This window comes from Gekko japonicus, unplaced genomic scaffold (assembly GCF_001447785.1).
Source record: "Gekko japonicus isolate JY-2015 unplaced genomic scaffold, Gekko_japonicus_V1.1 scaffold281, whole genome shotgun sequence".
Classification (NCBI taxonomy): domain Eukaryota; kingdom Metazoa; phylum Chordata; class Lepidosauria; order Squamata; family Gekkonidae; genus Gekko; species Gekko japonicus.
Genome location: NW_015174281.1, coordinates 931,049 through 947,061, shown reverse-complemented (window position 1 = coordinate 947,061; position 16,013 = coordinate 931,049). Strand labels below are relative to the sequence as shown.

Here is a 16,013-nt window from a genome sequence, read left to right as displayed (position 1 = left end):
AAGATTTTCCTAGTCTCACTCACACAGTAGCCATTTCCCCTGCCCATGTCCCTGTGGTGGCCACTAGGGGGCTCTTAATTTTTTTAAAAAAATTGGTAATTGAATATTAAAAACATGCCATGCAAAGAAAGCCATGGGCATAAAAACAGCATAAAACAACATTCAGCAGCCTGAATTATATTTATAAAACAGGTCAAAAAGACCATTAAAACAGCTGGACAAATTTAACTCCAATACTTTGCTGAAAGCCTCCTACACTCTAAAATGACTCTCCTGATTGCCCTTTGTTATCTTTTTGCCTAGGACTCCCCTCACAAAACACCATCATGGGACCATCTCACTCTGTCTTCGGTACTGTCCTTTTCTGTGAAGTCTTCAGCATCCTTCTGTGAAGCCTTTAGTCCTTTATGTAAAACTGCGTAACATACACATACATATACCTGGAGATTAGATCTTCGTGATCAGAATGTGGAACAGACAGCATACAAAGTGCGCCTCTACATAAAGAAGGCATCATACAGAGCAGCATTTACAGAACTTTTATTGGCTACCTGATGGAAGAGGTGGAGCTCTCTGACAAGCTCCGGGGCTCTTGGCGGGACAAGAACTGATTGAGGTCCCCGTTCTCCATGTACTCTGTGATCATGCAGAGAGGGTCATCGGCGATGCACACAGCCAACAGCCGGATGATGTTGGGGTCCTTCAGCCGGGACATGATTTTAATCTCCTTGAGAAAGTCATTCCTTTCGGAAACGAAGAAGGGGAGCTTTAGTGGTGAAAATGCTCCTTGAAATGGGCAGTTGTCCTTGAGCTGGGCAGGCAACTCTGAGAAGGGGTCACCACAGTTTGCTCTGACATCCGCTCAGGGCAACTGTGGCAGAATTTGGGGGCTCCATGAGCCTGCACCTTTCTGTTTTTCTACGCTATGTAGATTTTGCTATAGCTGACTTCTGTTCCTTGGTTCTGAAGTCCCGCAAGCCTTTGCTCTTAAGAACACTGCCCGTTCAGCACGTCAGGAGCCAGTGTGGCACAGTGGTTAGCGTGTCAAACTAGGATCTGGAAAGTCAAGTTCAAGCCCACTTTCAGTTGTGAAGCTCACTGGGTGACCTTGGGGCCAGTCCCTCTTTCCCAGCCTCACCTACTTCACAGGTTTGTTGTGAGGATAAAATGGGAAAGAGGAGCATGAACAGGGCTTTTTTTGTAGAAAAAGCCCAGCAGGAACTCATTAGCATAATAGGCCACACCCAACAGCAGGAACTCATTAGCATATTAAGCCACACCCCTGACATCACAGCTCATTAGCATATTAGACCACACCCCCATGTTACCACACTCACCTTTAGCTTCTTATTCTGTTTACTCTGTTGTCAAAACCCAGGGCTTTTTTTGTAGCAGGAACTCTTTTGCATGTTAGGCCGAAAAACCCCTAATGTAGCCAATCCTAATGAGTTTCTGCTTTTAGGTGTGGCCTATTATGCTAATGAGTTCCTGCTGGGCGTGGCCAACTAAGGAGCCAGCCGGAACTCCGTTCCTGTGCGCTCCTGCCCAAAAATAGCCCTGATTGATGCACGCCACCCTGAGCTCCTTGGAGGACTGGCAGATGAAAAGGTGGTGGTGGAAAGTGCCATCAAGTCACAGCTGATATATGGTGACCCACCAGGTAGGGTTCTCAAGGCAAGAGACGTTCAGAGGTGGTTTGGCATTGCCTGCCTCCACATCACACCTCTGGTATTCCTTGGAGGTCTCCCATCCAAATACTAGCCAGGGCCAAGCCTGCTTAGCTTCCGAGATCTGGTTAGCCTGGGCTATTTATTTATTTATTTCATTAAGCTTAGATCTCACCCTCCCCACATTGTAGGCTCAGGGTGGGTACCAACCTGTATATATCTGCAGTTAATGCAGATTTACAATTTAAAACAATAATCAGTTAAAAACCATAAAATCATTGATCTCAAGTCAATAAGATCACTGGTATTTAAAACAACAGTGCGCCACGCAACAGATACTGTGGTCCCAGACCAGCGTTCAGGATCTACGGTAGGGTTGCCAAGTCGATTGGACTCACCGGCAGGGGAGTTTTCCCTCCAACGATTGGGGCCACGCCCCCAACGTAATCTACGTGGTTGCGTAACTTCCTGTGATGCAGCCACGCTGCGCTTCGGGGGGGCGGGGTTCCCCCGGGGCCCGATTTCACGGCAGTGGAAATCGGGCCTCCAAAGCAGGGGGTTACTTGCCCCCCGCCCCCACTTGGCAGCCCTAATCTACGGTCACTGGGGGGGAGGCCTAGCCACAGATGGATGCCCGCTGCCTCAACTAAAGGCCTGGTGGAAGAGCTCCATCTTGCAGGCCCTGCAGAACTCCAGGCTCTTTTTGTAGCAGGAACTCCTTTGCATATTAGGTAACACACCCCTAATGTAGCCAATCCTCCAACAGCTTACAGAGCTCTTCTTACAGGGGCTACTGTAAGCTCTTGGAGGATTGGCTACATTAGGAGTGGGTTGCCTAATATACAAAGGAGTTCCTGCTACAAAAAGAGCCCTGCGATAGGTCCCTTAGGGTCCTGATCTCATAACATAGTTCATTCCATCAGGCAGGGGCCAGGGCCAAAAAGACCCTGGCCCTAGCTGAGACAAGTCAGACACCCCTGCGGCCAGGGAGATACAGGAGATGCTGGTTAGCAGAACGCAGTGTTCTATGGGGCTCATATGGGGAGAGGCGGTCTGGAAGGTATCCACGTCTGGGCTAGATACTAAATAATATAAATATTTCCCAAGCACCTGGCATTCTTGTTGGCATCAGCCCGCAGCATTTTCACAGCCACCAGGACAGATTGGCCAGCACTGCCATCCAGAACAAAATCCTTGTCCGCAAACTTCTCCATCCCTTCCACTTCACACAGGTGGACCTAGGGGAGAATTCGGACGAGCAAGATTAGATCGACCCCGAAAAGAGTCTTCTCCACCCACTTTCCATTCTGCTTGGAAAATGCATTCAATGCGCAACCAGCTTCAGGGTCAGGGTTACTTATGAAGTTCTGCACAGAAGGATATTTGGATCTTGCGGTTGTCCGTTATCATTCCGCCAGAATCCCTTTATCAGTGATGGGGAGTTTCCCAGACACAACAGTATGACATCCAACACGATGAAAAAGAGACACCATAACCACCCAGCAAACCAGACCAACCGCAAGCTCAAGGCCCAGATCCACCTGGATAAGTCTATTTGAGATTTGTGCAGAGGTTTTTAAAAAAATCAGTATTCACTATTTGTTTCTCTATAGTGTAGCCTGATGTGGGTCAGGAGTTCAATATAAGAATGCTAATGCTCCTGCAGAGGAAGCTCTCTCTAGCCTTGGAATGTCAGTACTCACGAGAGTGTGTGAAAGCGATGTCCTCCAGCTGGTGGGAAGGGGGAAGAGAAGTTTTAGTTTTACAGTTTGATTTGGGGAAGAAGCTGACAGACAGGAATTGGGGGAGAGCCACAATTGGTTGGGGGAGATGCATCTTTGAGAGCAGGGGGGTCTCCTTTGGAATATGGGCTTGGATCCTATATTCAGACTATATAAAGACCTCTGGGTTTCCCTGTCCCCTGGGAGGGAGACAAGAAAGTCCTGTTCCACTGATGAAAATCCCTTCCACCAGCAAAGATTTCCCACGGGATACAAGTCCCGATCTATGGTTAGTGGATTTGCTTCCTGCTCCAGGAGTGCCTATTTGCTTCCAATGCACCTGACTTGTACACTTGCAAATAAAAGATATTTCAAGGGTGAGTCAAATGAAAACCTTAAAATGGTGATAAAATTTAGAAACGCCGTGCCATTGTCTGTAAGTTGGCAGTATTTTTACCAATGACATAAGAAATGTCCTACAGGTGGCAGCAGAGAGCAGACAAGCAACACTCCATCACAGTAGCCGTGCGTAAAGATGGCCGCCGCACTTGAGACATGCACCAAAGAGGAGCAGCGTTCTGTCATCTGTTTTTTGAGTAGTGAAGGAGTGAAACTTATTGCAATTCATAAACTAATGAAGTTGCAGTATGGTGATGCATGTCTGTCAGTGCAGCAAGTGTACAAGTAGGAAGTTCATCCTTCAATACACAAAAAATGGATGACGGAATGCTGCTCCTCTTTGGTGCATGTCTCAAGTGGGGCGGCCATCTTTACACATTGCTACTGTGAAGGCGTGTTGCTTGTCTGCACTCTGCTGCCACCTGTAGGACTTCTTATGTCATTGGGGAAAATACTGCCAACTTACAGACGGTGTTTCTAAATTTTATTGCAACTTTAAGCTTTTCGTTTGACTCACCCTCATACTAAGGCTATTTCTATACAGGTCATGTGGTTGGGAAGCTGGCTCCCCCCCCTTCTGTACAGCTTTATGATCCTTTCATACACCGCACAGGGTTTCCTCAGCTTTGCTCCAGTCTTCCTCAAAACTGCTTAGCTGTGAAGCTTTGGGAAAGATTGCAGTAAAGCCTGGATAGCTGCTGTGTGGGTGGGAAAATCATGATTTTCCTGCCCACAAAGCAACCTTTTGCCCTGACACTGTCCACACAGTGGCTTTCCCCACACACGGACTACTGGGGGGAGCTTTGCTTGGTTTTTTAAAATCACAATTTCATATTGTTATGTCAATATACTGTTATAACAATAAGTGTACAAAGTTTTGTGAATTCCCAGCTTTCGTTTTTTAAAAAGTAAGTCTCTAGTCCTCTCCACTGTGGAGATATAAAAGGAAACACATATTTTTGCAACTGAATGGGATAGAGACTTACTTTAAACAAAATAAAAGCTGGGAATTCATGGAGCCTATTACACTTATTATTATTATGATATGTAGATATAATGATGAAAAACTGCTGATTTAAAAGAAATTGAAAAAGCCTCCGTGGCTGGGAGAGGGAGGACGGCTGCTGCTGGGGGACAGGGGAAGGGAAACTGTGGGGAAACCCTCCATTTGGAAGCCCCATTGCTGCTGTGCTGTACTGGCAGCTACACTGTCAACAGGAACTGACAAAGGCCTATCCTCATCTGGAAACCACTAAAGATACATTGCCAAGGCTCTCTCTTTCAAAGGAAACCAAACTCCACAGTGTTACCCTTGGAACTTGGAAGTGGAGTTGGGGCCCTGGCTCTGTGTTAGAACATCTGCTTTGCATGCCCAAGGTCCCAGTCCCAGCAGCTCCAGTTCTAGGATCAAGAAGCAGGTGATGTGAAAGATCTTTACTTGGGACCCTAGAGAGCTGATGGCATTCAGAACAGACAATACCAAGCTGGATAGACCAAGGGATTCAGTATAAAACAAGGGGCTGTTGCCCAACGGAAAGAGCATCTCCTCTGCATGCAGAAAGTGCCAGGTTCAATCCCCAGCATCTCCAGATAAAAAATCAGGTAGTAGGTGAAGTGAAGGATCCCTCTGTAACAACTTTTCCAATGCAGTTGATTGTTATGTATGGTTCTATATGTATTTGTCCTTTATCATACTTATTAATAAAATTAATATTTTTTAAAAAAAGTGAAGGATCCTGAGACCCTGAATTGCTGCTGGCATCTGAATAGACATTACTGACCATGATGGACCGAAAGTCTCATTCAATATGTGGCTCAGCAGCTTCACGTGTTCTGGAAGGAGTGATCAGTGAGTCCTTACCTCTCCAAACTGGCCTTCTCCCAGCTTCTCCTTGAAAGTTAGCAGCTTCCTAGGAAATTCAGCCATAGCCACGTCTTTGCCAGACAGCAAGTCCATAGTGAGAGCAGGGACCGAATAAGTGTTGCTGCCGGTCACCCCCTGCAGGTTGACAATGTCTGCCTCTGCATAATGAGGGACTCCTTCAGCTCCACCTGGCTGGGCAGGTTTGGTGGCGCCGCTGCAACCTGGGAAGAAAAGACCAATGAGAAGAGGACCTCAGCACAGCACCTTGGGAGAGGTGTTGCCTGGGGGCTGTAGGGAGAAAAGGGAATTGCAAAAAGGACCACAGCAGGGAAGTGTCAGTAATCATCAAAGCTATTCAGCCTAAGCAATAGCCAGGATTGTGTACACTTTGCGCTAATTTTCAGCCCAGAAAGCTGAATTCTGTGACATAATTTATGTAAAACCTATTTTCTAGTTCTGTGTAGTTTATTCTGCTTCTGCTGCTGATGTGGAGGTTCATGAAGCTACAGGGGGACTGAAGCCCCAGCTTCTTCTCCTTTTAATTCAATTTTAACAGAAAGATACAAAATGGAAGAGAAAGAAATATCAATATTTCATCAACCATTAAAAGGTTCATATGGATCTTACTAAAATTAAAGACATAAGAATAGTAAATATAATGTAGAAGTATGCCATTTAACAATAAAATATATATATCAACATGTGTTATACATAACAATGATATAATTCCTTTGGAATTTCCTTCTGATTAGAAAGATAAGTTAAAATTGGTGACCAAGTTTTCTTAAACTCTAAGAGGGCTCCAGTTGATGTCGTCTGATTCAAATTAAAAGTAAGTCTAGCTAAAACATAGTGATTCCATATGTGAGTTGGGGCAATGGAGTTTTTCCAACAAGATGCTATATCGAGTTTAGCGGCCGATAAAATAATTGCAATAACATTAGTTATCCATTGAGGCTGATCTTTATTCCAATGTGCTCCTAATAGGAGACATTCAGGCGTGAATTCTAGTGTCATCCCCATCATTGTTGTAACTGTCTCCAAAATTGCTTACCAAAAAGGTACCAACACTGGGCAGGTCAACCAACAGTAGACATAAGTTCCAATGGACCCGCAATTTCTCCAACAACCTGGACTCAGCTGTGGTGAGGTATATGATAAGGACTTTGGTGTTAGGTACCATCGGGAAACTAATTTAAACATTTAGTAGTGTGTTGTCATGACTGAAGACTTAAATTCAGCCGATGACCAAACGGCATTCCATCCATCTGCAAGAGCCAGTGAAGGACAGTCTTTTTGCCATTTACGTTGGTATGGTAATGGCTTTGAACAGCATTAGCAGGACAAGCGGCTCCCATAGTGGCCATCTTTTTCCTGTCAAAAGTAGCATAGGGTGGAAGGCAGGGAAGGCAGAAGCACCTCCTAGTGCTGGGCGGTAGCATACATCAAAAATCTAAGCGCGGTAGCGTACATCAAAAATTGTATAAGCATTTTGAAATATGGGTGAGTTTATAAAATGTAAAATGCTCCTCTGTACATTAGAGTAATTCTTATGGGGTTTTTTTTGTTATTAAGCATGTTACACTTCATTGCAGCTTGCAGCCCTTCATTCTAATGAAGAAATAAGTACAGAATGACAAACCTGATGAAGGACATGCAAACGGATAGTGTACTAGAACTCCGTCGTTTGTCTGTAACTAGTATTGTATTACTTTGTATGTACTGCTAAGCTTTATATCACATATTGTAGTGTTACTGGTAATAATTGAATTCTCAACATTGCATATAAAAACCAACAAATATTGTTTAATTGTACACGGTGATCTACTGTTTCACTGGCGCTGTGCTCTGCAGCAGACGCCTCCTCCACTGCTTTTAAGGTGAGGCCTGGCTCAGATGTGAAATGTGAGTCAGGTTGGAGGAAAAACCCAACCTGACTCAAATCTCGTTACCATATAATGAAACCCATGCTCAACCATCCTTTGGGCTACTAGATTCCTCAGGCGTGGTCCATATCCTTTCAAACATATCTTTGCAATCATAAGGGTGCAGTTTATTTTCTTTTTAAAAAAATCTTGAAAGCTGTGATTTTCATAAAACTAAATTTTATGCCAGCACCATATTTAGAAATTTTTCTGTACACCCAGAGAATCAACACTTTATATTTCAATTTCTGATGAACCCTTTTCTCACCGGGTGATCTTGAACAAGCCACCCACCCGGTCTTTTACTGTCCATTTCCAAGAATGCTAGCCCACCAGTCTTGACGATGTACTTGGCATCTGTTGTTTCTTAAAATTAAAATGCCCTGACCTGGATAGCTCAAACTAGCCCTCAGATGCTAAACAAGGCTGGCCCTGGTTTGTATTTGGATGGGAGACCACCAAGGAAGTCCAGGGTCACGATGCAGAAGCAGGCAAAAGCAAATCTCCTCCGTTTGTCTCTTGCCTTGAAAACCCCACAGGGTTGTCAGAACTCAGCTGTGACTTCACCTCCAAAAAAATCTGTCGTAACTTAGACTGAGGGCTACACATGACGAAATCTGGTGAGCTGAGGTCAGGTTCCCGTGGTCCCACATACTTTCCCCGTAGTCACAAAGCAGCTGCAGGGAAAGGAATTCTTCAAGTCCAGCTCAGGATGACAGCACGGGGGAAGGAGGGGCTCCTGCTTCTCCCTGAGCCATTTTGCTACTCTGAGGCCCCTGCCACATTGGGGGGGGGGGGGTTGGGGGGAAGCCACTGAAGGGAGAGTGAGGCAGCCAGCTGCGCATGTGTGCGCATGCGCAGTTCGGCCGGGAGCCTCGATTGCTCCTGAAGACGGGCGCGCCGGCGATCTCACGGCCGTGCTTGCTGCGCCGTTTCAGGTAGGTCCTACCTTTTTCTAGGTTTTTTTTATATGCGCATTTTCGGCCTAAAGGGCTGGATTGGGGACAGGTGTGCGCCGCTTCCCAGATGTTGCAGTGTGATCGCGCCCATTTGCTGCCCCCACGATCCGTCCCTCTTCCGGCCCTAAACCTCCCATGTGACCGGGGCCTGAAATGACCTGAGGGAAGTAATTTGCCCCACTTTGGACTTCACATGCAGCTCCAAAGTGGGGCAAAGTACTCCCCCAAGCTCTTTTTGGCATGGAAAAACAGTGCAGTATTCATCATGTACAGTCTAGCCCTCGGTTATCACCTATTACTACCAGTATGAATGGTCACTATGGCCCTTTTCACATTACTGTTCTAAACCAGATGAGATTATTCTCTCAGGTTTGTTATGGTTCATAGTTATCCTCTAAGCTTACAAACCTGGTCTACATAAACCAGGAACTGAAAGATGTTTCAGCCGTTCTCCCTTGCCAATTATCTTGGGTCATTCATGGGCTATGGTGCTTCTCTATGAAACTGTGAACTCCATATCCATAGCAGCTCACACTGCAATACAAGCTCAGAGCAGCATACAAAAGGGTAGCTCATTTTATCCTTTCTGGTCTAGGGTAGGCTGAGAGGGGATACTTCTTGGCCAAAGTCAACCAGAGCATTCCATGGGTAAGCAAAGTTTATAGGGTCATTTATATCAAGATGGAAAAGGGATGAGTTAAGAATGTCAAACTCGAGCCTCGTTTGCCATGTCCCCCCCTGTCTTTGGTATCTATAATTCACTGCCTTGTTCCATTCTGGATGGGAATTGGGGGGGGGAGTGTGTGCGGAGGTGTGTGCGGAATTGCTTTGCTGAGAGTTGCGCTGGCTTTTAACTGCGTCCACGTGCGGGAAGTATGCATGCTTGATCTTGAGTACCAGACACTGCTAGATAATGTAACAGTATATTTGCAGGTGCTGGGTGAAGGGCTAACGGGGCACCGTAGGTTTTGGCAGGCTGAATGTATGGGTGTGATTGAACTGGTCACTGGGGGAACGGACTGTTTGAAATATGTATAATTGGGAACTGGCACCAAGGGAGCCAGTTCTGACACAGATTCATCTATGCTTGAAACCTCTTTACCTCTCAATAAACAAATCACTGCCAAGAGAGTGTTGTAGGGAGTGAGTTTTGTTCAAGACCTGACAAAGAGCTCCAGCTCTTATTATGGACTGCTGATTCATTCCATGAGCTGGTAAAAGAATAAAAAGGTAAAGGTTCCCTTGCTCGAAAGCCAGTCGAATCTGACTCTAGGCTCATCTCCGTTTCAAAGCCGGCGCTGTCCAAAGACATTTCCGTGGTCATGTGGCCGGCATGACTAAACGCCAAGGTGCACGGAACGCTGTTACCTTCCCACCGAAGTGGTCCCTATTTATCTACTTGCAATTTCTTGCTTTCGAACTGCTAGGTTGGCAGGAGCTGGAACTAGAGATGGGAGCTCACTCCATCATGCGGCACCCGGGTCTCGAATTGCTGAACTACTGACCTTCCACAGCCTGCAGTTCAGCGTCTTAACCACTTGAGCCACCGCAGCTCCTTGGTAAGAGAATAGGCAGAAGTTAAATTTAGTTCATGGGCTGGTATGCCAGGATAACTAATCATTCACAAGGAGATGTAGATGTGGTTGTGAGAACTGATTATCTTCCCAAATGCTGGGTGTTCTGACCTGCCTCATCTTCCCCTGGGGTGAATTCAGGCAGCTTGCGGATCAGCCGAGAGGGCTCCTGGTAGTCTGGACCCAGGGGGAATATGCGGTCATACGTGGAGTTGGACTCTCGCTCACTTGATGAGGTGGAGCGGTTGTGGTTGAACACGCTGAACTCACTGGGCAGAGAGAGGCTGACAGTCATTTCATCATCCAGCATCCGGCGAGAAGCCTGTGAGATAGGGAAAACACAGAAAAGTTACTTTCCTGAAGAATTACACATTTGGGTAGGAAAAACTGCATGGGGGAGGGAGGCTTAAACCACATATCCCTGCGTGCCTGTCTAAATTGGCCCCTATGAACTTGAGAAGTGGAGTTTCAATTAGGAGCTCCCAGCATGTCTCTCCTTGACATGATGCAAAAGCATCCAAGCTTTTAAATTACACGTAACACTTCATCAGGCAAGTCTATGAATGTGCATGCTTGTATACTAACAGGTGGCACAATCATCAACACACTAGTGTTCTAAGTCATATTAGAAATGCCCAGTTTTTGTTTCACGGAACTGTTAGTTCTATATATTATTGTGAACTTGCGTCAGAACTCCTTCCCGAGGTTAAAAAAAAATTAAGGGTCCCTTATCAGACAGGGAATGGTCTAGTTGTTGTAAGAATACTTATAATACAGCATGGGGCAGTTGTTAGTGTCGGACTAGGATCTGGGAGACCCAGATTCAAATCTACTCTCAGCCATGGAACCTTGCTGGGTGACCTTGGGGGAGTCAGCCTAGCCTACCTCACAGGGCTGTCGTGTGGATAAAATGGAGGAGAGAATTATGTCAGCCTCGTTAGGTCCCCATTGGGGAGAAAGGCAGTGAAGTAAATAAATGAATACAATAGACGGAGAGCCAGGGACAGGAAACACAAGCCAAGCTCCGTGTGCTGCCCCAGCCGGCGTTTAAACTGTAGTTAAGCAGAACTGCCATATATCTTTAAGAGCAGTGGTTCCTGGGAATTGAAGTCTTTAGTTAGACATCCCACAGCATCCGGCACACAGAGGTGCGAGGATTAGAGTTTTACAGCTCTCTTCCTGTGGCCTTTGTTCTCTTAAAACGGCAAGGAGGTGGGACACGCAATCCTTTTCACCATGAGCCAGTGAACTGAGTTAGATTACAAAAGATGTGAGTAAGAATTCTTCTGAATGCATGTGGAACTTAATAAAATGTGATTTAATTCTACTTGACTCTGGTCGTGCGTTGAATCTGTCCAGAAGGCGCATGGACTGTAATGAAGAAGCCATGGAGGAATCCACTTCATCACAGAGTGACCTCACCTCACCCCCCATGTTGCTCCTCGCTGTGTGCATGCAAAGAGAGGCAGGGAGGTAGCACCCTTGCTCTCTCTACACTTCTACACTGAAGCAGGTCCTTCCAAAAGAGGTAAGGCAGCTGTACAAGGGCTCACAATGCAGGAGCCTTGTGGATTGAAGATCACTGCATCAGCCAGTTTCAATAAAGGCAGCTTGGTCACGACAAGCTCCTATCCCTGAGCAACCCATTACCTTTGGCGAATGTTTTGGCTTCGCTTTGCATTCGTAACGCAGGAGCGCCCGTCATCAGAGGCTTACCTTTTCCAGCATCTTTTGCCAAAACTGCCTCCAGAGGATGATTACGATGATGGCCACCAGGATGAAAATGATGGCCACCAGGCAGCCGATCAAGATGCGGGTGTTGCTGTCATCCACTTTGAGGGTTGGATCTGTCAGGAGTAGGAAGAGCAAAAGACGGCCAGGAAACCATGAGCTTGAGGTGCATGAAGGGAAAGTGCCGTTCTAAGCTGGAAGCTTCTGGACTCACGCATGCAAACGAATCTCTTTCATCATGGATTCCACCTCTCAGCTCATTTTTAATGCCTCTCCAGACAACCAGTTACTGTGCATCAAATGTATACTGGTGCACAGCATCCAACTCTCGTTTTTATAGGTAGCACTTCTGCGGCAGGAATACGGCATTTTCCCAGTGCTCTGTTTACAAAATATAATCAGTGGGAAGATGCTGTCTTCCTCTAGTTGGTGCCACAACTACAATCCGACCCCGCACGAGACAGCAGAGCGTGCCTCGTGGGGGCCGCGTTTGCCTCCTCGTAAGGAGGACGTGTCAGGCAAGACTGCGGTGGAGCCTTTGCTCCAATAGGGGGAGCAAGCCTCCCGCTCCCTCCCTTTTCCATGGTTGCCCTTTGCCGTTAAGTTTAAAGTTAATAATTTAATAAAGTGGCCTTATTTCATCCAACCTTGTTGTCTGACTGTTTCTTCCGTCTGGGGGGGCAATTCTGTATTGTTGCGTGGACTCTGAAATGTAACTGCATGAGTATGATAGCCACTTATTGTACAGCTGAATGTTACAGGGGCCTATTAGACAGTCTAGTCCTGACCTGTATAGCCCAGGCTAGCCCAATCTTGTCAGATCCCGGAAGCTAAGCAGGGTCAGCCCTGGCTAGTATTTGGATGGGAGACCTCCAAGGAATACCGGGGTTATGACACAGAGGCAGGCAATGGCAAACTGCCTCTGGACATCTCTTGCCTTGAAAACCTTACGGGTTGCCAAAAATCAGCTGTGACTTGACAGCAAAATAAATAAATAAATTAGACAGTCTACAGTGAAGAACTCTTCAACTTCAGATAATAGGATAGATGTTCAGGACACGAACAAACCAGATGGCTGTGGGAGTTCTCTGCCCAAAGCTCCCAGTGATTATTTAAACTCAAAAGAGTGACATGTTGCATTCTGCTTGCCATGCTCCAGCTTACAGACGTCACCTCAAGATACTTAAAAGCCTGGGCATGTCCAGACACAGGGAATTAAATTGGCTAGCAGCAAGGGATGGCTAGCAGCACGAGCTGGCTCACGAACATAAGTTTGAGACGAATTTTGGCTGGTTCGTGGTTCTTGAACTGAAGTTCACAAACTGAAGAGCTGCCACGAACGTCTGCAAATTTTAAGTGGTTTGTGAAGAGCAGAAAGCACAAGCCATTTAAACCCCTGCTTTCTGCTCCATGCCACTTTTCAAGAGGAAACCCCTGATTTCTGCTACCCATGAAAAATTGTGGGGAGCAGACAGCAGGGGGTTAAATGGCCTGGTTTCTGTTTCCTGCTGCTTTGGGGTAGAGCAGAAAGCAAGGGTCACGAACCACTTCAGTTCGTGAACCAACCACCCAGTTCATATTAGTTTTGGGTTTGGCTATGAACCATGAACTGAAATGAACTACAGACAGGGGTCATTTCGTAGAAAAAGAGCTAGGGGAACTCATTAGCATAACTCATTAGCATATGCCACACCCCCTGAATCACCGGAAGTGTGTCATAAGGCCACACCCCCTGACATCACCGGAAGTGTATCATAAGGCCACACACCCCGCCCCAACGGTCCCGGCCGCCACCGCCGGCCTTGCAGCTCCACTGCCGAGCCCCATGAGGGGCCCGGCGGTGGACCTGCAAGGCCGGCGGGAGTGCAAGGAAGCCCTGCGAAGGCCCTCCCTGGACCCAGGCAGGCAGGGGTGGGGAGAGGCAGGGAGGAAGCAACTTACCCTCCCTCTTCTCCTGCCTCCTCCTGGCTGAATGAGGGCTGGAAGTGGGGCGGCCGGAAGCAGGGGGCGGGGCTTTGTCATGTGCCCCACCCCCGTACCTCACCCGGGGGATCTGCGATCCCCCGCGTTCCCCCCCGAAATGACCTCTGACTACAGAAACGTGGTTTGTGCCCATCCCTGTGTTGCTTTCTCCTCTGTGTTGCTGTGTTTCTTTCTCCTCTGCTCACAGTTACTTAAAACCTGGGTGTTCCCAAAGGTGTGAGCCAAAGGGTCATAGTCTAGAGTGGGGAGGAAGATCTCATAACAGACTGAAGGGGGTCAGAAGGATTTTTATACTATAAGCTGCTTTGGATCTCCATTTGGGAGAAAAGTGGGATATAAATAACTACATTTTTTAAAAAATTCTCACACATTCTACACATGCCTGAGAACTGAATTTAAACACTCACTGTGAGCTCTGGCCACAGAATTCTGAGCTCTGAGTTCACTTTTCGGATAGTTCCTGTGACATAACTAGTGGCAACCCAGGCAGCTTGTGCCCATGCCATTTTCTTAAGTTTCCTCTGTTATATAATATGCCTTATAGGCAGCAATATTCCTTACTCATATGCAGGAGCACTCAGCCCTTTGAAGAAAGTGGTACACAAGCCCATCTACCTTCTTCATCTGTTGCGGGACAGCAAATGTTCTGCTTCCCCCACCCCAGTTATGTTTGCTCATTAAAGGGTGGAAGGCACTCCTCTATGGCACTGAACCACACATCTTCCATCAGCCAGCTTGACCCCCTCGTAGAAAGGCTTTCTCCCCCATCCCAAGCATTATACAGTTGCCTTTGCATCAGTACTTCAAAGTACTGTACTACAAAGATTATTAATAGGCTGGGATGTGCTTTGACTAATCGTTGGGATAGTCAGACAGCAACTTGGCCTTGCATGCATCTTATGTTGCCAACAAGTGTAGTGATAGAGTTTAGGCATTGGCTAATGTGTTCATTTCAACTCCTGCCTTCCCCTCTTGAATTGAGTAGCTTGTGTAATATATGAATGCTCGGAGTGACTGGCTTTTGACACACAGCAAGTGCTTGATTATTATTTTGACTAAGTTTCCTAATTCCCAATATTTCTATTATTGCCCTTGATAAAATTTTGTTTCTTATTTTGCTCCTTCTGGATTTGTGGATAAAGTACTGTAGTAAGTGGTGGCTGACCAGTTCCAGGCTTTTGGGGTTCATTTAGGTCCCAGTAAGTATTCTTAGGACTAGGTCCTTAGCTGGCCCAATTTTAGTTGGGGAGGGGCTGTGGCTCAGTGGTAGAGAATCTGCTTTGGATGCAGAAAGTCCCAGGTTCAATCCCCAGCAATTCCAGTTAAAAGGACCAGGCAGTAGGTGATGTGAAAGACCTCTGCCTGAGACTTTGGAGCACCACTGCCAGTCTGGGTAGACAGTACTGAACTTGATGGACCAAGGGTCTGGTTCACTATAAGGCAGACTCAATTTCTATAGAACTGGAGTTTGATTCAATTCTACATCTAAGATACTATAACAGCCAGGAAACAAATATTGTGAAGAGTAAATGTTATGCTAGACTTACTTGTAACCCCTATACAATTACACACCCAAGCTAACTTTCTACTTTGTCTACACCTGAAACTGATAACCTCATATTTTGTCCCTTCACCATAATTTTACACTGTATCATCCCACCATTCTACTGCATTTTTTTCTGTTTTCTCTTTACTGTGCCATTATTCCTCTTTCTCAAATTATTATACTCAAATGCTTATTCTATTGCTACTGTTTCCAAGGACATTTATCAGTCATTGTCATTTGAGCAGCTGCCTGAGAAAGCAGCTAACAAGAACATTCTGGATAAACCTACTCACTCTCACTACGATCCACATCCTAGGCTAACAGAAAGTATCACACATACCATAAGTAGTGGGGGTAACGGAAAACTCAGGAAGGGCTCCAGAATTGTTGTACATGGCTGCATCTGTTAAAAGGAAAGGGGGGAAGGATCATCAGACACACAGTTCCTGACTATTGCAATCTCTCATTTGTAAACTTTAACTTCTGAAGCTGCTCCACAAGATAATGGGATAGAATTAGAGATAGCAACTTCCTAATTCAGAAGCACTCAGCTTGCCATAGATCTAGCCACATGGTATTATTTAAATAAACAGCAAAATGAGAAAACTCTGCGCAAGACGAGGCAGCAGCTTCAAAGCCACCCA

The 16,013-nt window shown here is 46.2% G+C and overlaps 1 protein-coding gene across 1 annotated transcript in view; it reads right to left on the bottom strand.

Moving 5' to 3' along the window:
• The window catches only part of DDR2 (discoidin domain receptor tyrosine kinase 2), a 42,807-nt gene that overhangs the window by 6,413 nt on the left and 20,381 nt on the right, over positions 1 to 16,013 (bottom strand). Inside the window, exons 7-12 of the mRNA XM_015423868.1 lie at positions 15,710 to 15,772; positions 11,826 to 11,956; positions 10,221 to 10,431; positions 5,649 to 5,872; positions 2,778 to 2,905; positions 552 to 743 (exon numbers count right to left, since the gene is read on the bottom strand). Of these exons, the coding sequence (XP_015279354.1) occupies positions 552 to 743; positions 2,778 to 2,905; positions 5,649 to 5,872; positions 10,221 to 10,431; positions 11,826 to 11,956; positions 15,710 to 15,772 (949 nt within the window). The remainder of the gene's footprint in view (positions 1 to 551; positions 744 to 2,777; positions 2,906 to 5,648; positions 5,873 to 10,220; positions 10,432 to 11,825; positions 11,957 to 15,709; positions 15,773 to 16,013) is intronic.